The 26,235-nt window shown below is 40.0% G+C and overlaps 1 protein-coding gene across 1 annotated transcript; it reads left to right on the top strand.

Annotated features, from left to right (window-relative positions):
• The first annotated feature begins 713 nt into the window (after window positions 1-713).
• TEKT5 (tektin 5) lies at window positions 714-20,441 on the top strand. Its single transcript, XM_068422753.1, has 7 exons — window positions 714-1,265; window positions 2,518-2,601; window positions 4,235-4,305; window positions 5,992-6,135; window positions 7,954-8,176; window positions 19,003-19,157; window positions 20,228-20,441. Exons 1-7 carry the CDS (start codon window positions 714-716, stop codon window positions 20,439-20,441), a joined length of 1,443 nt encoding a protein of 480 aa, XP_068278854.1.
• The last annotated feature ends 5,794 nt before the right edge of the window (window positions 20,442-26,235 follow it).

Below are 26,235 nucleotides of genomic sequence, written 5' to 3'. Positions count from 1 at the left end.
CAGAAGGCTGAAAGAAAAAATTAGAAAAGTTGAGTAACTTTTCTCAACATTTTAAACTGAAGAAAAATCATCATCAGAGGAAGGTCTTCCCCATCTTTTACACTTTTTATAGAAGACGAATACAGTTGAGGGCAAGAGCAGAATCCAAGATAGTTATACTTTTTTTTTTGTTCGTTTGGACCAAACCATCTGCAGAAATTGCTAGACAATCGCAAGAGATGACTCCCAGAGTCTGTGTTTCGGTTCAGAAGGCTTGTCTCCACTGCTGCGTTTCCCTGCAGCCACTAACTGATGTATGTGAACCACTCTGAGTAAAGCTTTTATTTCGTTTCGCTCAAGGTAAGCTTGCTGAAGGTAAACCTACAGACCCATCCAGAGTGAGCCTTTGGCAAATCCCTCCGCACTATAACCAAACAGTCTCATATCGTGTCTAGACCTCTGGGTCCCAACACGCTCTGCGGGGGAAAGCACTGCCGCTTTGGGGGAAAACCAACGCGCCCTAGGACAGGAGGTACGAACGGAGGCCCCCCGCAGTGCCGGGGCCCTGGCGGGCTCCAGCCTGACGTCACCGTGGAACAGCCCTCGGGGCTCTGTGACACCGCCGCTACGTCACAAGGCCCGGCGCAGCCCCAAGGAGGCAGTCACCCTGGGGCTGCTCAGAGCAGCTGTGGATGCTGGACAGCCCAAGGGCGACTGCCTGAGCCCAGGGCAAGATGGAGTTTCTGGGGACCACGCAGCTCGCCAGTTACTGTGGCAGGAAGAACAGCTGCCTCTTCCCCGCCCTGATTCCCGTCAGCACCACCAAGGACACCTACTGCTTACCAGTCTACCAGGAGCGCAGCTGCTGGAGGCCCGTTCTGCCTAACAGAGTGGTTTTGACCCCTCCGAGCTCTGACAAGCAATTTAACCCCACTGAGCGGCTGCCCGCTGTTCTGCCTGCATTACGCGCTACCGCGTACAGCCGCTACAGCACTCGTGACTGGCACCACGCAAACATGGTTCAGATAAAAGAGTCTGAAGACTTCAGGCACCATGCTGGTACACTGAACGCCGACTCAACGCGACTGATGCAAGATAAGAATCGACTGACTTTCAGGATGCAAGAAGACAGTAGAAGGAAACTGGGAGAGAGGATCTCCCACATTCATTTCTGGAGATCTGAGCTCATCTCTGAGCTAGAGTGTCTCCTGAAAGAGACCCAAGCCTTGGAAACAGCAAAGAAGCGGCTTGAATGTGCTGCAGCTGAAATCCAAGCACCGCTGACGGTAGGTTTGACATAGCTAGTTCTTTTGTGACTGTACTGCAGAATGGGTAAAGAAAATGGCTTTATCTCTGTCGAACACCAGTATGACTTTTACCGTTATCATCAAGACAGATCTTGGGGAAACATTACCCTCAGTAAGATGGAAACCTGGCCATTACATATAAAAGCTTGGCTTTACATATAAAAGTGAACAAAGGAACCTATCAAGACATTTCCATGCCCTCTTTTCCTTCCTTTCTGCTTGAGGCTCCAGGAGGCTGAGCCTCCCTCAGGCACTGGCCGGTCAGCTCAGTACATGACAGGAGAGCAGAAGACAGCCCTGTACGCTGCAAGATCCTGATATTCTTACCTAGCTCTGAATTTTCTCCTATTGCTTGGTGACAATAATATTTTCACTTAGGACAGCATATAATTTGTGTAACATTTTGAAGTTCTCCAGAACCTTAAAGGCGACAGAAAAAGCCACAGTAATATGACAGTCAATGAACGATGCTAGCAAAAACTCAGACCATGCAAAAACTAGAGTCAAAGTTCTCTCATAAACATCTGCAATACTGCTGATGGAAGCTATGTCTATCATGTTTCTAGGCAAGTACAAAGAGAAACCCAAAATTCAGAATTCAATAGTGACTTTTTTAGTTCTCTCTATCTCTGCTGATTCAGAGTGGCAGGCTGGGGATGCTTTCTCTTCAGGGAAATCTTCTGCTGAAAGGCTTTGTGCCAGCTAATGCTGTTTCGTTTAGTAGTGTGGTTCTAAACAAGCGGATGAGACATTGAGAGTAAAGTTAACCGGCTGGGGCAGGTTAACTGAATTCCCTATGCAAAGACTGTAGTTATGCAGTCATTCTCTTGCATAGGTATGAAACTTCCAAACTTTGGCATTGAGTAAGGGAGGATGAGGGGAGATGAGATTAAAGGATTTTGCTACGGATGACTGTAGAACAACGCAGGTGTTTTAGTCCACGCAATTTACAACAAAGCTTGGGCTCGTTGAGCTGTCAGCCTTGCTGCACATTAATAAGCAGCTAATCAAATGGCAGCTAATCCTTAAAAGTATGTATTAATAGGTAAGTAGGAATGAGCCACTAAGAAGGATCAGTTGAGCTCAATGAAACCACCTCCTATTCTGTTCCACCCTCAACAGATGGTCATTACTTGACATGACAGCTTAGTGGCCCCTTCAGTAAGGTTCAAGGTTTCACTCCACAATGCAGCACTGAGCCTATTGCAAATGTTCCTTGGTTTGCCTACAGACAGCCATAGAATGCCTGTACCTTCGTGAGAAGCGCCAGGGTATGGACTTAGTTCACGATGACGTGGAAGAGAACCTCCTAAAGGTAAGATCAGACTTACTAGGTTATTTTTCAAACTGTGGAAACAACTGAAATCCAACTAAATACTTATAAGGGTAAAACCATCGCAATAATTGCCTCCTTTCATTCATTTGCAAGACTGAGCGGGGTGGGGGGAAGAGGAAGAAATTTGGTAAAACTCTCTATATTGGGGATGGTTAATGTTCTATTCATCCTTCCTGGAGCAAAAGGAATAGCATCCTTGTCAGGTCTTGTCCAGTTCTATCTTCCCTGATCCTATAAAGCAAGCTAGAAACATTTCTCGAGATTGTTTTCTGGGCCATGGTCTATAAAATCTCAGAAGCTCTTAGGGCTTACAATATAAAATGCTGGTTTACTGCCTTACTGTATATAGTGATACTGAACAAAAAAAAAGGAGATGGGCAGGAGTGATTGCTAAATCTTTTAAATTTAAAAAAATAATCAAATAATGTTTTGCTAACATATGTGAAAGAAGTTATATTGGATGTGCATGAGAAAAAAAATACTAGGAAAGAATGTTACGGGACAATGGCATTGCTTCAAGCGCTTTTCTGGATACCGAAGGATGTGCAGACCACTTGGATAACAGAGAAGCTTGTTCAGAGCCTACAGCCTGCAACTTGGAGTTTTAGAGTTTTAATGAAGCATCAAGGAGCTAATATGTATTAGCTTATGTATTTCAGCACTTAGCATGAGAATTCAGGGGAGGAGGAAATACTGCTAAATGTTCCACACGAACAAACTATTTTTGCAAAATGAAAAGTAAAGGCTATTTGCCTGATCTCCCCAAGCACTGCTCTGACTATGGAGCAAGCTAGACAGTGTGACAACAAAGGACAAGAAAGGCTCATTCCGTACTAACGGGAAAGGCAGTTCTAAAGTTGTCTCACTCCTACGCATACTGTACAAGTACAGAGACAGAGCCTGTGCTTTTAAATTTGGGGTGTCGTAGTGACTTCCAAATAATCTAAACCACTTTATTGCCTGTTTCAAAACTTACACCACTATAAACAGGTAACAGGGTATGTTGGGCTAAACCAGAGTTTTTAAACAGGAAAGAGGCTGGAACACCATAACGTTGCTTGAGGGACTGTAATTACTGTGTTGCATAGTCTTCAGTGTGGTTGGTTTGAGGATTTTTTTATTTATTTTAAGCTGAATGGAACCTGCCTTTGAATTTCTTTGACTAATACTTACAGTTTGGAAGAATATTACAATATACTTCCTTAGGGAGCCTGTTTCTGAAATCAGATGTATTTTCAACCTACTCCACTATTAGCAAAATATTTGTATTGTTCTAGAAAAATGTACAAGTAGTTAGAGAGGGTAGTTTAATGGATTAAGGTTCATGTTTCAAGTATCTCCATTATAATTAAGCCCAGCAAAATTCGACTTTCTGTTTATTAGAATGACTCCGTCCAATAAAATCTACTAACATGTTTGATAATAAAAAGCCATATAAAACCAAGTCAAAAGATACAACTTTGTAGCACCAAGGAAGAGAGGGACCAAAACACATCCTTTCTTGACCTACGTTGCATTTGAGATAGGAGATGGTTGCAACATCGAGAATGCAGAATAAAAAGGGTAAATTCACTAAAACAAATTAAGTTTGACACTGTATTTTCCACTGTAGGAGGTTGATTTCTTCAAGGACTGCCAAGAAATGTTGACAAAACTTGCACAGACAATCGATGAACAGCTGGGGTAAGCCTTTACATTTAACCCCTGTTTTAAAGATAGGAAAGCCCAATTCAGTGTTAGCTGGTATCCAAGGACATTGAAAATAGCAAAGGCAAAAGCAAAGACTTGGCCTGTTAGATGCTCACTGCCCTCCACTTTTAATTCCTACCAACGATGGAATTGGTATGTTAAACTGCAGAAGAGCAATACGTACTATTTAAGTGACTGACACTCAGCTTTTAAAGTCATGTTGAATCTGAAATCCTTCACTAAAATTAGGGACACCAAAATCAAAGCTTAGTTGTGTCAGTGTTGCTACGTGGCACACTGGAATGAAGTTCAAAGGGAATTTTTTTGGTTTTAATTACAAAACTAAATTCAAAGGAAATTATTGGCAAACGAAACAGGAATCTAAGCACATCATAAGCTATCAGATGAGTTACGGAATGGACTTAAGTTATTTTTATGTATATTTATAGATGTTTTTGTTACGGGAGGCTTTGGAATGTATTTTATTTCTTTGAGAGTATACAAATATGCTAGTAAATGCAAAATATATGTAAGTCTTATCATTTAATTAGGTAAAACTATTCTGAATACAGTGTTCTGTTGACTAGACAGAACTGACAAGTGTTAAAAGTCATGTTTATATGACATGACGTGATTCTCAAAAGAAACAGTTTGAGTACTCACACAAGGAAGATAAACTTGTACAGTTCTTCAATATTACATGACAGGAGAAAAAGACATAAGTAGATTTTAGAAACGACTGTTCTTATTAATGGCACTCAGGACTCCCATGAGTCAGGTTTGATGCATTTCTGCAGCAGTTCATCCCACTACTGTAATATATTGGGTATATGATCCTCTAAAAGCTAAGTTCATATTTGGCGGCATGAACTCCGTCTCGCTCTTCAGGCTGGCATTTCTGGTTACCTTTGATTCAGTTCTGTCACCACAACAGGCAGACCGATAGTAATGCAAATTGGCAAGTACATCACGGAAACAGCAATATTTACAAAACGTGTCAATATGTCTGCTGTCTTCCTGACGCACTAGAAAGCAACACCGATTCTTTCTTCATCCATATTACTCTCATTCTAGCCCAAGGTCTGCCAGGCCTTCCCCCCCTTTTGCAAGAGCCAAAGGAGATTAAGTTACTCCAAAAATGCCTTGTGGGTAAGAAAGCAAAGATGGAGCAACATATTTCCCTCCCCGTCATCAAGATGAGCAGAAATATTTAAACAGATGTTCCAGTGATGTACAGTTCGAATTATGCAAGTGACTTTGTCCCCCAAATCCAGAGAGATGGGAAACCACAACTCTGCTCGGGCCTTCTCCCTTACAGCTGTGCTGGCATGAAGGTGACCACTGAAAACCTCCTCCCTTTGCGCTGAGGCTTTCCTTCGTGCCACGCAACACCTGCCTGTTGTTTTTCACCCTTGTGGTTGTCTGTCCTCAAAAGGACAAACATTATCAAATGCAGCGAGTTCAATACAATTCTTTGGGGAATGCTCACTGGAGGCTAGAAGAGATGAACGGCACAGCAGCTCCCTCTAGCTGGATTGGAGCACCGAGCAATTTCAAGCCCCTGTAAATGCCAACAAACTGTGAACGGAAGCATTGTAGGAAGCTAATGAAAGCAGTTAACTATTTAGCACAACAGCATTAAAGGTGGTTCAGATTAAGGTGAGTCTTTCCCCTTCACAGCACCAACAGAGATGCACAGCATGCCCTGGAGCAGGATCTTTCTGACAAAAGCTCAACCCGTTTTATTGACGAGAAGTGCTTTAACCTGAAGAACACATCGGACTGCATCGACTTTTACCACGGAGCGGAAAAAGTAGATGGGACGTGAGTATGAGTGGCTATTGTAGCCTTCTCTTTCCATGCTCCCTGCTGGAAGTAGGAGCCTGAGTGCAGCACAAGCCCTAGCCTTATCTTTGAGAAGTGATATAGAAAGAAGTGGCTTCTCTCTCTGTATGGCCCTGTTTTTACTTTGTGTGAAACCCCCCATCGTCCTCAATTATTCCCCGCCTCCTAACAGCTCCTAACAGCTGCAGGCAGAAGCTGGCAGTCTGCAGCACCTACAGCACTGATGTGAGGACAGTATTGAGCTGTGTTTTTCAGCGAGGCTCATCGTTTACAACTGTGCTGCCACTGACTCCTTGCCCTCAAACTCCTTTGTGCAGGTGTCTCCCTCTGGTTTTGATTTACGCTGTTCTGTGGCCTTCAGGTTTTAAAACCACATCCAATCAAATCAAAATTCAGCTAAGGTGTGCAGTTAAGTGCAATGTGGTAAACTGCATGCAAGTGTACACCGAGGACTATATATATTTTCTGTAAAAATAGCTTGGATTATTTGGAAATTAGTCCACCAAGCTATACAGAGGTATGTATTAAACAGGATGATCAAAAAGATTTGGCACAGCTTTAGCATTACAGACCGAACTAAAATGTCCCAACTGTATACAGTTTTAAAAGTGGACACAAACCCAAGCATCCCAAAGTTTGTCTATGTAGAGGACATTGCAGCAGGAACATTCATGGGTGCCATTTTGCAGTGCAGGAGCCCTATATTCAGGCTTCCCCTGTATATTCACAGACTTTGCCACAGTAGAGCCATTTCTGCTTGTCTCGTGATATTACTAAATTTAACTGTAATAGCCCTGTAAGTTAAAGCAGAGGCGTTCATTTTAATACATGGAGAAGTAAGAGGACGGAGGTACTTATCCCAGTGACACAGCAGGGCAGCATTGGAGGTGGGAGAAAATTCTAGTTCTCCTTACTCCTAAGTCAGCGCCTTATCCATTTTCCTGCTATCATTCCTTCTGAAGATGAAAGCTACAAGGAGGTCAGAGCCACATGCTTTATGATGCAAGTCATACACATCTCAAGAGCTAGGGCTGCTCTGATGGCAGACCAGAGCTATCTGAAGAGCTGTGTAACAATCCTCCTCCTTTGGTTTCTTGCTCATTTTCCCTAAACTAGGTTGGGTTCTCATGTCTTCTGGTGACACACAACTCAGTTTCCCCGGGATAAATGTTTGGGTTCACAAAAGCAGATTGTATTTGAATCTAATTTGATTGTCTGCAGCGTACAGGAGATCATGCTAAATAATCTCATAACCCATCAAAGCCATAAGCACTCTGAAACTTGACACAGAGAAATGAGTCAAATTTCAGCTGAGATACACAGCAGCTATGAACTCCGACCATCACCTAGCCTGTTAAAGACAGGAAGAAGCTGCCTTGTTGACATTCATACCTGATCCTGAAAAACTATTTTTAAGCATCAATAAACAACAAGTATGCAAGAAAAGGTCATTCTTTATAGAGCAAAACATAAACCTACTTACTTTGGAGTTGACTCCGGGGCCAGTAAGACCTTTAGTTAGCAGCTACAACACTCAAGCAAGCCACAGAAACACCGTCGAAGCAACAGCTCGCCAAAAGTCTCCGCTGGTTGTTGCCAAACCTTTGGTTTATAGAGGAGAAAAAAAAAAAAGGGTATAAAACTCATAGAATCACCCGATGTATGTGATTGCACAGTTTGCACAGTTCAATGGATGAGCACTTAGTGTAATTTGGTATAATTCTCACTGAAGGAAAATAGCTCACCTAAGCTTTTTTTTTTTTTTTCATTTTCCTCTTATTTTAAATGTCTTACTAGTGTTTCAGTCCCTGCAACATGGGCTAAATTCAGTGAAGACAATATCAAGTGCTCTCAACGTGCAAGGGCCATCTCTGTCAAGCTCCGAGAGGAAGCCGAGGCTGCTCTGGAGAGCGCAGCTGAGGACATGCGGAATCTTTTCAGCAGTACCAATGTGGCCTTTGTCAACCGTATTGCTGAAGTAGCTGATGCCAAGAACAAACTCCAAGCACAACTGGCCAAGGTAAGATTCACTCAGAGTTGGCAGCTGCGCATTATCTTAGTTGTACCCAAAAGGCATTGAAATCTTCTCTACAGTTTACATCCTCCCTGAATAAGCACCTCCTCAAAAGATACACCTGTATTGCCTTTCCTTAAACTGCATTTGATTCACACACGGCCTGAGAAGAGCTCACTCAAAGACAGGCAGACTGACAAGATGACAAGGTTTTACAATGAACGATGCAACATCTGTCCATAATCACATACTGATTATGTTCATTTGCAACTTCCACGTTTAAAGTGGGGAAAGATATCTTAGATGGTATTTGTTTTCTATTTTACATTTACTGATGATATTCCCTGGCCATTTCCTGATACAGAAATAGTAAATGAATTACTTTGTTCTTTTTTTTTTTTTAAACAGTGAACTAAATTTGGAAAGTGTGCAAATAAAGGGGCCCACAAACAGCAGCACATTTATCTGTTTTAGAGGAAGGAGAAGAGTTTAAGTTTTTATACTTTCATTTTGCAGCAGCAAGGGAAGAGCCCTAAATTAACTAAAATTTAGGAGTATTTACCCACAGAATGTCATTAGTCTACCTTTGACACCTAAGGTCCAAGTTTTCCCTTTGATAAACACATTTCCACATCTTTAACCTGAATTTTGGCCTGGTTGTGGTCAGAAACAGCATGATATTTTGGAGTGGGTCAGACAGTGAACTTTTCAAACGTTTGTTCTGCCTTTGTCTTCATATTATACAAAGCAGAAACGGCACAGGAGACAGACCTGTATTAATCTCTATCTGTATTGCCTTTTTAGCAAGGTTTCACTAAGTGACGTGTTGCAAGTGTATTAGTTGAATTTTGAAACACATATTCTGCAGTGTGTGTATATATATATATATATATGTATATAGATGGACAGATAAAATCTTGTTAAGCTGGCCAGATTCACTGTGTTACTTTCATATGACTTCAGCCAGAGTTCAGTAAGTTCTTCCATTAAGACTCTTTCTCTTGCAGGGGAGCCTCATGTTCACTCATCATTTTCAATGCACGTTTGGAAACAATCCGAGTTTTCCTGCCATTCTATTTGCCATAAGTAGTTTAAGACGTTTTCAGTTTATTTTTAGGGACTCTTAGGAAAATGCAAACTAACCAGCTAAGTATGTGTTAAGTCACAGCACATAAATTAATGCTTTTTTCCCTGCTTCTAAAGCACGAAAGATGTTGAACGTGTTTTTTTGTGGGTTTTAGATTGTATAAGTACGGAATAGTCTCCAAATTCAGATCAAGTAACCAAGTCAGCACAAGGCAAGTCTCAAAAGAGCGCTGGTTGTCAGTGATTTCCACTTGCTTTTCTGCATTCTCAGTCCAGCTGCTGTCTGCTCTCACTGTTACTTCATTGATCTGTTCAGGCAATTGTCTGAGTTCTCTTCACTTCAGATTGTTATTGTCTGCTATTTGGCTTTTCCTGCCTGCCTGGTGGGGGAAGTTGGCTGGTGAGGCTGCCAACCTCTAGTCTATCACAAGTCTGGGAGGTGATTTGCATAGGGGAACAGTAAAAAAGCATTACATTGCTTTTGTATAATTTTGAACAGGAAACTATCAAATGCAGAAAGGAAATGCTGTCCTTAAAAACCTTTTTTGTATGTGTCCGTGTCCAGGTCACTGCAGAGCTTCTATGTAAACTTATTCCCTGCTCACTTTTGCTTGATTTTCTTCTAGAGGACTAAGACAATTTGCCATCTATACAGTGGCAATCAAACTGAGCATGTGCGAGCAAGTGTGTGGTGTAAAGCATTTCCTACTGTAAGTCCAAAGCCTAGAAGTCATCACAGCTGCAGGAATAATTAAAGGACTGGAAAGCAAGCAATTGATAGAAGAAGTTCCTCAACTTTCCCTTTAGCTGGCTAAAAAAGAGGATGTTAGTAGCTCTAGATGACACTGCTTTATTGAGCTTATCCAAATAACAGTTAGGGTAGGGGCAGAGAACTTGCTAAATCCACAGGTATCTATACAGAAGAAAAAAGAATCATAAGAGAAGAGTTTTTGCTTGAGCAGACAAAAACAAAAGAAGAATCAGTGGCCAGACAAAAGCCAAACAAATCTAGATGGAAAACAGAAGTGCTCATTTTTCAGAGCAAAGGAATTCATCACTGCAACAGCTTACCACAGATAGATAGCTTCATTAGCAGCAGGAATTCAAAATCCAGATCACTGTTCTCCCTGAAAGTTCCGACCTCTCTACAGGCACTGGCTTACAAAGAGGAATTTCTACAGGAAAGCCTAGTGACCTGCAGGGAGTGCAGACTTTGCACGTAACTAAGACTTCTCTCTGACCCTAAGACTGAAAATGTCCCGTTTCCATTTCTGAATTTATCTTATTTGGTTCTTGGATTAATCTTATTCATAACAATGCCAAGTTCATCCAGAATTTGGATAGCAGAACCCTGGAAATAAGATATGTTAGAGGCAGAAGCCGTAGCTATGTATGTGGCAAGGGTTAGATCAGAAACCCAGAGAAGGTATTACAGCTCCACTGTGTTTCATCGTCACTGGGCTCAGAGAGCATGTGGTCATTTGGGGATGCAAATATTCTGCAAGAGTCTCATCACAACGTATGACTCTGGTGAGGCTCAGGGCTGCTCTAGGATCATATTTTTAGGCTGGTGAACAGAAAACAGTGTATGCAATTCAGTGTAGAAGAGGGTGGTATGTGTCTTCAGCGTGTCTTCATCTTCCTCAAGAAACAGTTTATGCCAAGAGACGTTATGGTAAATGTATTTTGTATCTGGTGTAAAAGTACATAAATCTTTAGGAAAAGAAGGAAAACCTTTAATCATGGTGCCAGGCCCTCATTAATATGTTTGCATCTCTTTTCCATAAATTTAACATAAACATAAATAGTTAACTTGGTTTCAGTCCCCTGGAAATAAGCAATAGGGCAGGATGTTCATGTACATTAGCTCTGGGAATCAGTCAGACCAGACAGCAAGTGACATGTTTACATAGCCCAGTATTTGTACCATATCGAAACAGCAGACTACCCCTGCCAGCTCCAACACCTGTACTGCTCTCAGAAGTGTTTCTATGCCCAGAGGCAGAGCACCCAGCACCACCCTTCCTGCAAGCCTTGCTATTCCACTACCCGGGAGCACCGGGATCAGAAAGATGCTAGAAAAACAGGTACATGTTTAGTAAAACTATGAAAAAATAACCACCCACTCCAATAAATGAGTAGCCATGATTCCAAGTATTTCCACTCAGTTCGCTGAGAATGTGTGCTTTTAGAAACAGCACCGTGTTTGTTTGGTTTTTTTACCCCTGAGGTGTGAAAAGGCAGTATATTACATCAATACAAGATGGAAAATAACTCTCTTTTTCCTTTTTGCCTGGTATATTTTTACTCCATACCTGAAAAGCCTATAGTATTTTGGTTTAGCAAGTTAGTCCATCTCGTAAATAAGTTACCCCCCCACAGTCTCTATCCTCACACATTATTTTTATTAAATTTAAATTTATTTATAAATTTAAGGAAAAAACCTTTCTTGTCTTAGCAACTATTAAGTATGTTTATATGGCGGCTAGCAGAATTGAGTACATTTTATATTTACATAACTTTCTTCTAATTCAAGGGATGAACCTACTTAATTTTACAAAGCATAAAATATAGAACGAAAGCCAGGAAAACTTCAGTGGCAATAAACCCAGAAACTGCCTACCAGCCTCTGAAATAGTTTTCAAACTTCTTGTCTGAGAAGTTATGAAAGGAGCCCTCCTCGGCTGTTGAAAAGGACACAGCCTGTTCCTCTGAACAGGAACATAAAGAAATACTAAAATACGATGGGTGGTGCCCATGCAAGAAGCATGTAGGAGAGATGCAGCAGTGTTGTGAGGTGCAGGAAGGAATATGCATATAGCAGAGCGAGTACTTTCCCCGTGGCACTTGCCCTACAAAGGCTTTAATCTCAGACCCCAATGTATCCTCACATAACTTCTAAAACATTTTTGTTGGTCGCTTTTTTCCCCTTCCTCTTTTTATGCCTTAAAAACTCAGTTATTTACAGTTTTTCATGACCATTCATGGTGGCTGGGTATACAGTTAATCTTATAATTTAATACTGGAGCCTGTTTGAGAGTAAAGTTTTCAGATGATTAATGAAGGATGACTCAGAAGTGGTTAGGAAGGTGTGTGCTGGTTGGTGTAGGCAGCTCAAACTTGCCTGGAAAAACCTGTTTGAAGGAGGAAATAGTTATTTAAGCTAGGAATAGACTTTTGCCTACAAACCAAGAGAAATTACAGATGAAAGCTAAGGCACTCACTTGAAGACAAAACCAGATTTCTCTCTCCTAAAATTGTTGCTTAATCTCATGAAATCATAAAGACTTGCAGAGACTATATCAGAGTACAAACTACGGGCAAGTGGAGAAACGATATAGGAGGAGCCTGGCTCCTCAGCATGCCAGGCAGCAACGCTCCACTTCATGGGTTAGCCTAAGGGGAACACGAAATGAGGTAGGCTAGAGTTGTCATAATCAAGTGACAGCCCTTGCACATCAGGATGTATTCGGGTTGTCATGAATCCGAGTGCCTTTATTTGCAAAATAACAGAAATCTCTTCGCACACCAAGGGACACACAGCTGCTAAGTAAAGACAGCCTGGATGGAATGGATGTGAGACTTTGCTTGCATTGATATAGAAGATAACTTTTTTTCTGCCACAGCATTTATGTGTGAGAAACTGCGGTGGTTGCTATTAGTACTCCCTCCCCTGCAACCCATCAGCACTCAGGCAATTCATAAAGGCTCGGCAGAGCAAATAGCATTTAGTTCAAGGCAGCAGTGCTCATATATATTTATAAAGCTGTTCCTTATTCTCCAAAAGGGCTGTCTTGCAGGAAACAGAGGTAGACATATGTAGTAGCTTTTCTGGAAAAGAAGCATTTTCAAGCTCCAAAGGGTCATGAGACAAATGCATTGCATTGACTCTAAAGTCAGGGCAAATTTAGCTTGCCGTGACTGGGTTCAGGTTACATTAATGACTAGAAAGAATCTTGTTCCTGGCAGGAATCAATATTATAGAAGAGCCGCATGAGCCATAGCTGTTTCTCTCTGGCACCATCTCTTTCTAGCGACATCTTCTCTCCGTTAAAGAAATGTATACCCTTTTCTCAGATGAGGTAATTGAGACAAAACAGAGCATGCACAAGGCCCAAACCGCCTGTTGTATTGTTTTTTTTGACCAGGTTTAGAAAAAAGACATTAATAACAGAGCATTTTATAGTGTTCTCCTAAATGAGTATGCATTCTAAAACTGCTGGTCCTGCAGCATCTGAAAGCACAGTACAGTGTAAAATGGAGGAGAAATACAACAGAACTCAGGCTTGTTCTCGTTCTTCAACACCTAAAAGTGTAGCAAGGAGATATGCAAAGAGTTAAGCATTTTCTTGTGTATAGTTATGGTTTCCTCTGCTATTTTGAAAATATTTTAGAAAATCCAGGCCAAGTTAAATGATCCCATGTTTTTCTCCTCCTTTAATTTTAATAAAGCTGTTTTAAAATAAACATCTCATACATTTTTAGGACCAGTGGAAAAGTTAAATAGAAACTGATTGCATATAAATGTGAAATTGATTGGATTATTTTCAGAGATTAAAGAAAAAAAATGCATACTGGAATTCAGTAAAAGGAGGATTTTTAGAAGACTGTAAATTGTTATACTGACCAAATGAAAGGCTTGGGGTCCCTGGGTCCTCTGTTTCAATCTATGCTGAATAGACCAGTCTGTGTAAGGACACAGGTTAAATGTCCATATGTATATTTAAAGCCTTCTTAGTTTTAAAAGCATAGTATTTACATTCTGATAGTTTCTTCTTTTCTATGAAAATGTCAGGTTTAAGACATTTATAAAGAAAATATGGGGATTTTATAGGTATCCCTTAGCACACATAGAATATGCTTTAGCTTTCAGATCTGTTGACTGTATTGATTCCAGCCCTATTCCCATTGTTATGAATCTTTATATATAAAAGCTTGCAATATTCCCAAATCTGGACCAATCTCCCCACTCCTGATATGCTTGATGAATTGTGCAATGCATTGGTTTGAAGAGATTTTCTCTGGGCACAAACTAAACCAGTGGTACTCTTGTTGTGAGTATACACAACAAATGCACAAAAATTACTGCTCAGAACGATTCTAACTCTGCTTTAATACAGTCAAACTATCTGAATGCATTACCTGCTGGTGTCACATTCTGTTGAGGAATGTGTCTTTTTTTTTTTTTCCTTTTAAATATGTTTTCCTTTTTCTTAAGAGATAGCTGGGTTATTCCCCACCACCCTCTGATTAAAAACAAAGCAAGTCATAAAACAGTGACCTGCAATTAAGCTTCAAAAGAAACAAACACACCCTAAAAACAACAAGAGCAAGGCACGTGGTAATCTCTACCAAGAATTCGTCTATGACATGACAGTAAAAAGTGTCAGGTCCAAATTAATTTCAGATTCGAGAGCTGGGTTATACTCGCAATCCAAAGATTGCAAGATAACATAGTTTTACTTTGAAATAATGTGGTCATATACCCTGAAATTAATTATTTAATCAGTCACAATTACACTATTTAATTAAGTATAACCTCAACAAATATAACTTTTACAAAATAATTTGGATTAAATATGGAAACACGGATGAAAAAAGGTTTAAAAAACTGACTGAAAGGCAAAATATTAAAGAAATTTACAAAATGAGGAGGCACAAGAATGTTCCTCCCACTATATTACCTGGCTGCTGCTTTGTGCACTCAGATACTAAACACTGAGCAAACCTCAGAAACAACAAAGAAACAAGGACAGCTGTCAGGGTGTAGTATTTTAAAAACGCTTATGTTGTGCATAAGACTACCCTAATTACATGATGAAACGTGTGTGACTTCAGCGGCTCTTTCTCTCAGTCTAACTGCGCTCAGCCTATAAAAATCGTGGCCTTGGTGAAGTGAGGGAACAGGGGGAGTGCAGTTTTCTACAAGCTCTCAAGAATGCTGCAGCACAAAACTTTACTCATGTCCTGGAAGGGAAAGTTTCCGGACTGGCAGCTACCTGAGCCAGTGCCTCACCAGGCTCTCTTAGGAACACGCGGCTCAGCAGTTGTTGTTTTTGCTTCCTGCCTTTGGAGGTCATCCAGAAATGACCTCGACGGGTGCAACACTATCTGGTGATCCTCCGAACCAATCCGTTTCTGTATAGCAGATTATCTAAATCATTTTATCCAATGCACAGCCAGAATGAGTAACCGAAAACTGTTTGTACAAAGCTCCTGCAATGCACTGGAGGTGGATCCCTTGAGGCCATTTTTCTTTATATGTCTTAAATGACAGTGCTTTCTTTTTTTTTTTTTTAAAAAAAAAAAAAAGAAGAAAGAATTTGAGAACACACAATGAGCCTAAACCACATCCACTTACATGCAGCTGAGCCCAGCTTAAAGAAGGATACATAGTTTCATGTTTTAATTTTGAGCTCACAAGCAGGTTTAAACAATATTTTTCTTTAGCAAATGAATGAGGGGTTTAGCTCAGTAGCACTAATTGATTGCCTTGGTTGTGCGCAATATGCTTGCAGGCTACGCCTACCTTTATGAGCAGGACACCAAAGCACCTAGTGAAGTTGTGTGGCATGAGAGTGTAGTTACTGCACATTGTGAGGACACAAAGTGGTGTAAGGGTTGGACATAAAACTGAGTTTTCAGTGACTTTTGGATGAAAGCTCTCTTTTCATGACTAATGAACTACTGGATTCCCAATACAGAGAAACATTTTCTATTTAGACTTCAGAGCTTGCCCCTTTTCAAACATTAACATTGTGTGAAGTTGTGGGCTGTACAAGCTCTAAATGCTTTGAGTCGCTTCTAGATACAAGACTCCTATTGTCCTATGTCAGTTATATGCCATTATTTGTCAGGGAAGTGCATCCATGACTTACTATTCTGAAAAGAGAGGGCAATACAGCCTCTTGCTTCTGTGTCACAAAGGGCACACCTATGTGTTTGCTATGTGTAGAGCAGACAATGAGGCCCAGCCAGGTGCTATCTGACAACACAGCACAGTAAGTGCTGTAAATGGAAACAAACCAACATTCATGTACTTGAAACAGTGAATTTGAAATACATGAGTTTGTGGTCGGGTTGTTGTACTTGCGCTGTGGCCACATATGAATGCATCAGAAAAGGATTTGAGAAAAGTGTGGGTTCAGAAAAGCACTCTTTTAAAGTTCTCTCTGCTTGTTTCATTGTTTTTGTAATAAAAAGTGTAATTCAAAGTAAAGAAATAAATCTGTTTGCAACTTACTACAAAATGTAAGTAGAATTAATGTAAGAGGCGAACACCCTCACAATACCCTGCAGCAGCTAACAGAACTACCCCACAGTGAATTTGGCTCACTCGCATGCAGTAAGGCGTAGCATGGGAAACACTGCTGTAGTGACAGAAGCTAGAATATAAACACAGGAAAGGAGGACCCTGCTAAAGCAGCAGATGACCTCTAAAATCACTGCGTATTATTTGCCTCACAGCCTTGGTACATCCCCACAGGTTGATCGTTTTGGTTAGCAATGAAGGTGAGCAGCGGGAGCAAAGGATAGGACTGATAGGCTTGTAAAACTCCCTGACATACATCTGCTTAATCACCAGCAGCCTGCGTAGGAGCTGGACCTTACTTTGTCATGTACAGATGAACACATGGGGGATTCTCTTAGGGAGGTTATAAATAGCAAAATTCTGACAACAGCACAAACTATTCAGATTCTGCTTCTGGGCAGAAAACCCAAATCCTTGGTGTTTTCAGGGAAAAGGAAAGGATGTGGACTTGATGCATAATGAAGACATTTAACTTCATTAACTCTCTTTCCCTTGGTTTTTATCTATAGAAAAAAGTGTGTGTAACTGGTAAAATTATAGACAAGATGTAAGACAGTGTATCTAACAATGCCTTCATCATAAGTAGTTCCTCTGCAAAACAAATAGCTACCTGGATTACCTGCATAACATAGCTAGCTTACAGTGATTGTCTAATTAAGAAGGAACCACTGTAGAATAAAATTATAGGGAGAAATTTACTACTGTTAGCTTCACTGTCTTCCATACTGTGTTCCCTTCATAACAAACCAGATTTTTTTCCCTGCAGTCTATAAGCAATTAAAACTTCTTTTTGGATGAAGATGCTCTCAAGCCAGCTCTGCAAGAACCAACCTTGGACCCAGAGGGCTCAGTACAGTGTGGAGACCTGGCTTCATATCAGTACAGTCATGTTCATATGCTGCTGCTTCAGGGTCCAAGATGATTCATCTGTTGGAAAATTGCATTGCTGTAAGGGTTTAACTGGTTTGGACAGTGCTAGCCAGGAGATCTTTCACATTGCTCTACTATACAATATCAACAAGCCCTTAAGGCTTTGGACAGGGGTGCAGTTCCTGGCATCCTTAACTCTTTGGGTTTTGTCTATAAATAACCTTTCTGCAGCAGGAACAAATTGAATTTTCAAACCACACACATCATTAGCAAACCTGGCAAGATGTGTAGGCAAGATCTAAATAGCAACATAATTTCAATCACATTACACCATTTTTAGTCATTGTTGAAATTCAAGTTGCACTGATTTTAGTAGACTGGCTGAGAAACGACATGAGTCCAATTTGTTCTCTTCCATTTTAAAGCTGTCTATAGGAAAAGCTTTAACAGGTTCACCACATTAGCTGTAATGAATCCTGATAAATGAAAGTGAAATAACAATCCATTGGCTGGGAAATGTTACCTGAATATAAACATTTTCTCCCTTCTTTCTTTTTAGAGACTGAGCAAAACTTTTCCCTTGCAATTTCTCTCATTTTTTTCATACAGATTAAAACATATAAGAAGCACTTACAGGACTCTCAGGGATAATACGATTATATGGTAACATGCACTGCAACTAAAAACTATGCTATACTAATTCCATGCACCTCTCCTTTTTGGTGACGTTTCACTCCATATCTTCTCCATTTACAGAAAATAAACCTTTCAAGGAAGCAGGTCTCCCCTCTACAGCTCCCAATGGAGTTTTCAAAACTTCTAGAATTTAGTTTCAGAATGAAAATATGACTTGTGTTCATATGTTCTTGCAGCAAGTGCCCCCAAAATACTTCAAGTATGAAACAGTTTCAGAGGTGACATATTTGATTGCTTTTGAACTTTTTATGAGGCAAAAGGAAATAGGAATTGAATGAAGGTTTAAATTAAAATGACAGTTTGTTGGAATTTTACCTTTACAAAATGTTCATAGATCAAGCAGATTTTTTTTTATTTAGGAGGAAAATTAGATAATGAAGCAAAATGGAGAGCTATAAACACAGCCTCTATGAAAACAGCTTTATCACAAAAACACAGTTGGAATTTCCCCCATCACAATAATTCAGTGCTTCTCTTCTGCTTGTAATAAATTTATATTCCAATTTACCTACAAATTTCTTAATTTTATAATAGGAAAGAGATGGTGCAATTCTTAATGGAAGTTGTTTGCCTCTTTTCCAGGAACAACTCAATTAAACACTTTCATGTGATGTATGAGTGTACAGCCCCCTCCTCCTGGCTTTCCTATGAGATTTGATTACCATATGTCCTTTTAAAGAAATGGCAAGATCAAGCCAACATTATACAAATCCATTCGATTGATGTGAGTTCATAGTAGTCTCCTCCCCGAAACTGAGCAAAATGACATGCCAGAACGGAAGCTGTTCCAACAGGAGTGTTTAAAAACGGGAGTGAGTTCTGATTTTCTATGCACGTGAGGCTTACAAAAACATTCTGCTTTGTTCAGATACTTCAGGAAATCTTCCTGACAGAAAATACAATCACGCTACTGGAGAGATCCATAAAGGCAAAGGAGTACCCACTGAAAGTGGCTCAGACCCGCCTGGAGAGAAGAACCAGACGCCCCAATATAGAACTTTGCCGTGATGCACCTCAGTTTCAGTAAGTAAAGGCCAGACTACTCTGTCCCTTCCTTCATCAGCCACTCAAGAACAGGAAATTTAATGACAGTGTGAATCAGTTTGATGACGTTAGAATTGCATTCCTTACATTGTGATACAAATTCTGGGAGAAAGATGTAAAATCCAAGTAGCTATGTTGAAATAACAGGCCAAAACATCTAATGTTCAATGTGTGTAGTTGCCTTTAGAGTCCGTCTCCCAGGAAAGTTAAGAGCTCAATTGCTTGCTGGTGGCTGATATCTTTTGGGATTCAGTCTTATGTCAGAGTTGGGACTTAGGAACTGGTTTTAATTCCATTCCGTATGAAACACAAGATTTCACTTTAGAAAATACCTGATTTTAGAAACATGTTATCCCAGACAAAATTCTGTCTTTTGGTGCAAAAAACCCTATCTCATGGTCAAGCTCCTCAAAAAGTTAATTGCAAATAAGAATGAGGCAGCATCTCTTACTGCCTCAGCTAATTTTCAACTATATAGTGACTCCAGTATCATCTTTGTGCAGGTTAGCTCATTTGGCATACATTTTGGTTGTACAGCTGTGGGGGCTTCCCAGCACGTGTTGGCATCAGCTTGGTGATGCCTGTGCTATGGTCTATTGCAGAGTGTGTATTGTGTCTTTCTGGATATAAGAGAAGATGTCCAAGATACTAGCCTTCCTTCCCTAGTGACTGAAGAAGGGTCTTCTGAATTTTAGTCCCATTTATCTCCCTCCAATCCAGTTGGAACACATCAGTGTTCCAAAAGAACCCTATTGAGTATATCTTATTTAAAAATATTGTCTTCAAAATATTCTGTGGAGGTTTCCTCAAGAAATACTGCACCAGGGTTCCTCCCATAGCTGAATTTCACAGTCCAGTAAGAGAATTTTGCGTATTTTTATGGAAGTAGAAAACTGTTGCCTTTTTATTTTTGTCTCTAGCAAAATCCCACTGTATACAACAGCTGTTCAAATCCTGCCTGAAAGGGTGACCTCTCCACTGTCAAAAAAGGAATGTGGTGAGGGACTGATAAAGTTATGTGAGCAACCTGTCCCCTTCTCTTTTTTCAGGCTTGTCACTGAGGTTTGCACTATAGATGACACCTTACAGACCTTAAAGCAACGTCTGCAAGAAGCCTGTGACAGTCTGCAGATACTGGTCCTCAACAAATCAAACCTGGAACATGAAATTTCTGTGAAGGCAAACTCCTTCTTCATTGACAAGAGGTGCATGGACATGCGCAAACTCTTCCCCAGCACCCCACGACTCGCTGGCTACGCTTAAACAGTAACCTTTGATATCTTAGCTCATAAGAGTTGCAAAGGTTACAAATATTTCCTGAAAGAAAACATTATCATTCTATTTTCTCAAATAGGGAAGACTTATAGAAATAAACTAATAAAAAATAATGTCATGCCCTTTTCCTTTGAGGAACCTCATTATTCTCAGCTGTAGCTGCTACTAATTCAAATAGAATTAGTAGACTTATTCTAACAGAATCAGATCACACTAAAATCACCAGGCAAATATTGCAAGACATATGGGAGTTACTAGCTGGAGAAAACATTAGACTGAAACACCGTACTTCAACAGAATTAGTACAATACAGGATTTAACAGTTCAGGATAATGTGCCATCTGTCTTTCAGTCCTCCTCTGGAAAAGTCGAGTTTACACTCTCCTCCTGTCTAGCAAGGCTAGACTTGGTGTTCAGAACTAGAGGAGGTTGAACAGACTTGATTCACAGAAGCTGATGGGCAATTTCAGTGCAACCACTTCAGGTACACATGTAACCTGTATTCATCAAGAAGGGAATCTTTCCATCTCTTTTTTCCCTTTTAATTTGATTTTTCATACAATTAAGTATGATGAAAATCTGTCTGTTTACATGAGCTATTTGTGACTGATGTGATATTTGCCTAAGTCAGAAGGTTTTAACTATCTAGAAATATGTACTATGTATCATTACATCTCAAAGGACTTCATGAGCAAAGACGGTAGCATTGCTCTATTATGACTAATGAGAAAGTTAAGACAAAGTGGGAATGGAACCAGCGTACAGGAACATGACGTGCTTAAAGTGGGCTGAAATTGTCCTTCGGTCTGTAAGTCAAATTGCTCAGCTTTCTAGTTCTCAGTGGAGCACTACTCTGTGGTGGAGAGAAGGATGGAACGGGCTTTGAGATCTGACTTTTCTAGATGACAGCTGAAACATTAACGGTGCAGTAATCCTAGTAAAGGATTTGAGGAAGAAGTAGTTTTAACTAACGGTAAAGCAGTCTGACTGTTTTGGACAAAATGGAGTAATAACATTTTACTGCTATTTGTGTTTCTTCCTGGATTTACTCACACTCATTTACAGAGTAACTGGCAAACTACAATTCTGGTAACTGAGCTGTTTCCTGCTACCTCCGGGTCCTCTCTACAGGGCAGCTTTAGGAACACACAGAACACATTTAGCACTGGACCAAAGCCAAATCCAAAACAACGCTAGATTTGAAAGTCTCCTGAATAAACGGGCTCTGTTCCTTATCCTTTGTTTTGCGTGGATGGTGTCTTAATCTAGCTACCAACAGAAGTACATTGCTGAGGCACGCCGAGCTGAGAGGTGCTGATACTTCCCTGTGAGTTAAACTCAGTTTTCACTGAGCATGGTTGTGACTGAGCCATCTTACTACTTTTTTACCTGAAGGAGAGAAACTGAGTGTATCTCCTCGCTGCTGTGTCAAACCATTTGCATAGTGATATGTTTCATATAGATTTAAAATCATGGGAAACCATTTTGGAACACAGGATTGGGAAGTGACATCCAGGCCTACTTCTGATCCTCATTAAACCCATCTCACATTGACTACACTGCATCTCCATTTTCTAAATGAGGATAATGCCATAGTCATGTTGCACATGACTGTGGAGAGGGCAGGCTGCTCCATTCAGCAAGCTAATGCCAAATGGTGGCTTTTTGGGAGGAATTTCTCCAAATATAGGGAAAGTTACAGAAATAATTTCTGTTTGTATTGCAATATATGGCTGCAGAGCAGTTCAAGGGGTCCTGGTGATGTGTCGCTGGAGATCAGAGGAGCTCTCTTACTGAAGGTTTCACTGGTAGTCTGGTTTGAATTAATAGTCATACCTTGCTGTTACTTAATTAGAAACACTTCACAAAAAAAACTTCTATCACAGAACCCCCCCCAGGACATGACTTTAGGTGGGAGGAGTGAGGAATCTCACTGTTTTGTTTCCCAGTGGGGAAGACTGTTACCACTGGTAACATTTTCCTCCCTCTCTATGCCTTTGTATGGAGGCAAGGAAGATTTTATCCCTTGCTTCTGCTACTACCAAATCATAGAATAAAGCATGTGATTTGCTTTTCATATACTATTTTTACAGTGTCTGAAGAATAATATTTGTGTCGAGCTGTTAAATATTGACAATAGTCCCTCCCTATTTAAGAAATACTGACAGCTGACCAAGCAAAAGAGTAAAAATTATTTGGAAATTTGGATCTTCTTGAAGCCTTTAAATATTTTTCTAGAACTTGGAGGCTTTCCCAGTTCACACAGCTACTCTAATAGCTAGAAATAGTTTCTCCCTTCCTTATGCCAAGAACTCAATTAAGAAATATATAGCAGAAGGGAGGCACTTCTACGAGAGCTGAATTCTTTTAACAGTTCTCAACAAAAGAACAAAAAAAAAAAAAAGAAAAAAAAAATCTCTGTCTGAAAACAATCAACATCAGTGAAAAGTCAGCCTGAATCAAAGCCTTGAATTTGAAAGTTTGGGGCTTTGGGACATAGATGGTGGGGCTGAACAATAGCTCCGAACATTACAAATTCCAGCTCCTTCCTGACTGTGCCTTTGTTCAGCAATGTTCTCTCCAAGACCTCAACTCTGCTTTTGGGTGGAGTACTCACTTGATACGTGGTCAGTGCAAACAACACTGAACTTGTTTGAACACATTGTGAACTCCTACTAAGAGGGACTGCCTAAAACCACGATCTCTGACAGTTAGTGCCGTTCTTTGAGAGCACCATTTTGCATGAGAACAGTAATTCCCTCAGATTCAGCTACCATCATCAAGAATAAATTTTTACCAAGTACTGAAAAAATAACACTGTACAAAAATCATCATCTTCCCTAAGTGTAACTGACCAGAAGATACTAAGTATATTATCCTAATGGATAAAAAACTCTGTGAAGGAAGTGCTCATTTTTCATTAGTGGTATCTATACATGCAGCACATTTCAGTTTGCTGATAGTGTACATCCTCTTTTTAAAAGTAAACAGTTTTCTTCAGTCTATTGAAGAGGAGGAGACTTCCGTGGACTTAGGCTATAAACCTATATAAATTCAAAAAGGCTAGAAAATAAGTCACCATTTGCTTCTTAGAAGTCAAGGTAGATGGATAATGCAGAAAACCTGGATTGTAGTCTTGTTCTGCCACTGATTTACTGTGTAAACAAATTTACACTCAGCCTCCAGAATGCAGTTAATCCCAGTTGTGATGGGAATACGTCAAAGGAAACACATTTCTAACAATCATAAAGATACTCAGATAAACCTAAGAATCTCTTAAAAAAAAAATACAGTATAAACATTCTTTCAACTTTTTTCCATAGATCTCTCTTCTTATGAACTAGATCATCAATGATTGTACTCACATGCAGCCACAGACATCAAGAAGCCAGATCTACTGTATTTCCATGTATAAACACAGAAATTTAACGTGCAGTTCCATACTATTTGAAAGATAAGATCTCTTTTATAGCAAATAGACTAACACAGAAAAGACCCAAAACCTGTCCCTGCCTGTTTCAAACACTGAGATAATTTTAGTTCCAGACAAGCTATTTCCTAACATTATCTAAACTATAGCTCATAAAAGTTTATGGACTCAGCCTCCAAACAGAGTAAGAAAACAATGGATCTAAGTATCTTCACTAACAATAATCCCAGTTCAGTGTCACAAGGTTACCGATTATACGGAAGGTAGCTTATTTTACCCAAATCTACTAGTAGTTTATTCCTTTTTTAATTTTTTTTATTTAAAAACACAGCAAGGAAGCAAAATTTGTCACGTACAGATTAAATGCCTTCCCACAGAGAATTTACTAATGGTGTCCCCAGTCAATATATGTGATGGTGCTCATATGAGAAGTCTTCTCAGTATAGCTTCCCACCTGGGTAAAACCTGGCATGTGCTTTCAGCACAGGATATTAAGGTGTGAATAACAGGAGACAAGGAATATTAACTATGGAGACAAAAGAGTGCTGAGTTTGGGAATTTGCATTTAAATACCATTACAGTTTGGTAACACTGTTGCGCAATTGCACTTTTGCATAACATTACTGTATTTTAATTTTATTAAGGGGGATAGCATGGGAGGCACCTCTCAACACCCGCTTTCCCCACCCCCCCGCCTTTCCTAGTGGCGCATTTTGGCATTTCCATTTTTACCAAAGAGTCAAGGGATGTCCAGTTCTGTATTTACTTACAGCACTTGCAGGCCCACTGATGTAATAAGAAATCCCAAATCAAGTGAAGAATATATGCCAACAGTCTGGTAAGTAACTACTGTCTTGGGTAAGGTTATGCACTGACTTAGACCTCTACAATATTCAGTCTGAAGATATGAAGCTGGAGTCAAACCTTCAGGTCTTCACTCTGCAGCTGCTTCAGCAACACCAATTTCACAGCATCACAGAACAGTTGATGTTGGCAGGGACCTCTGGAGATCTCAGAAGACCCATTTCTGAAACCGTATTGGAGTCCAACCATTTCAAACCAATGTCCTTGGGCCTTTAACATTTGAACTTGAATCTAGACATAGCCTGAACTCTTACACATCCCCAATCTATGCTACTACTTTTGCCTCAGAACATGATCAAAGCCCCAAGAGATCTGTACTTCTCACTCCACATAGACATAATGTCACTATCATTAATCAAAACACGTCATAATGGCACACTCATACATAAAAATGGTCAGAATCAGTGAGTCCCCTGGACCAGTTAATGACTGCAAACAGCGTGAGTCCCAGTGTAGGAAGGTCAGTACAACAGATTTACAGACCAAAAAGGATTTTCTTGGGATTTCCCCCCCCACACTAGAAGTTACAGGCACAAATTCAAAGCAGTATAATCATGCATTTCCCTAATACAACACACTGATAGCTTCTGGAAATAATGGCAAAGTGCATGCATCTAAACTATGTTCAGCAGAAACAAGATTTCAAATTTCTGACTCCTTGAATCCTAATAACAGAATTTTCTGTCAGACAATTTAGCTACGATACATGCTTGTCACCACACACAATGGTTTTGGCTTTCTTTTATCATTGTGAGAGAAAGCATATGGGGCAACACCTTCTGTAGAAGAGGTTCACGAGAACAGGAGAATTGCAACAGTAGAAGTAGATATACCAGGACAAACAAAAGCAAAAGTAGATGGCTCTGGACCTGGATTCTGACACCAAAGCAGTAGTTCACAAACTATCACGAAATTTTCAGCTTATTTCTGCACTTCTTCCCCCAAATTATTTTTTAAGAAGGAAATTATCCCAAGTAGATTACAGGCTTCTTTTTTAAAGCAAGGGATTAAATTCTTACAGTAAAGGCACAACCAATTCCAACAATGAAAAATAAATAACAAATAACAAATAAATAAATAATGCTTTACTGTGCAATAAAGAATTTAAATTTATAGAGGATGTAAAACAGCAAATCTTTCTTCCAATGCAAATTGCTTTGAAGTATTAAACAATGGTAGAAATTTCAGTATGGCTGAATTATGATCCCACATCATGTAAGAACATGCTTGCTCTCCCCAAGTCATAAAATAACCGCTGACTCCTTATTACATGCATTACCAGTTCAGATCTGTTCTCTGGCCTCAGGCCTGCTGAAAACCATGCTATAAAACCAACTTTTTATTAAAACTTAGTCAGGAGAATAAGATACAGGTCAGACAGGTCTAAGTGTTATTCAGTGAAGGAAAGACCCTCCTAACTATTTGGACTTTATAGCTCTAGTTATTTTTCAACAGGAATCCATAAATGTTTATCCAGTCTTCTTATGA

This window comes from Nyctibius grandis, chromosome Z (assembly GCF_013368605.1).
Source record: "Nyctibius grandis isolate bNycGra1 chromosome Z, bNycGra1.pri, whole genome shotgun sequence".
NCBI lineage: Eukaryota > Metazoa > Chordata > Aves > Nyctibiiformes > Nyctibiidae > Nyctibius > Nyctibius grandis.
This window is presented reverse-complemented; position numbering and strand designations above follow the sequence as displayed.

Bases quoted from the DNA above. Each gene is read 5' to 3' on its own strand.
- TEKT5 (XM_068422753.1), top strand. From the start codon at position 714: ATGGAGTTTCTGGGGACCACGCAGCTCGCCAGTTACTGTGGCAGGAAG. The intron at 2,602-4,234 runs GTAAGATCAGAC...TTTCCACTGTAG, and splicing joins TGGAAGAGAACCTCCTAAAG to GAGGTTGATTTCTTCAAGGA. The intron at 19,158-20,227 runs GTAAGTAAAGGC...CTCTTTTTTCAG, and splicing joins CGTGATGCACCTCAGTTTCA to GCTTGTCACTGAGGTTTGCA.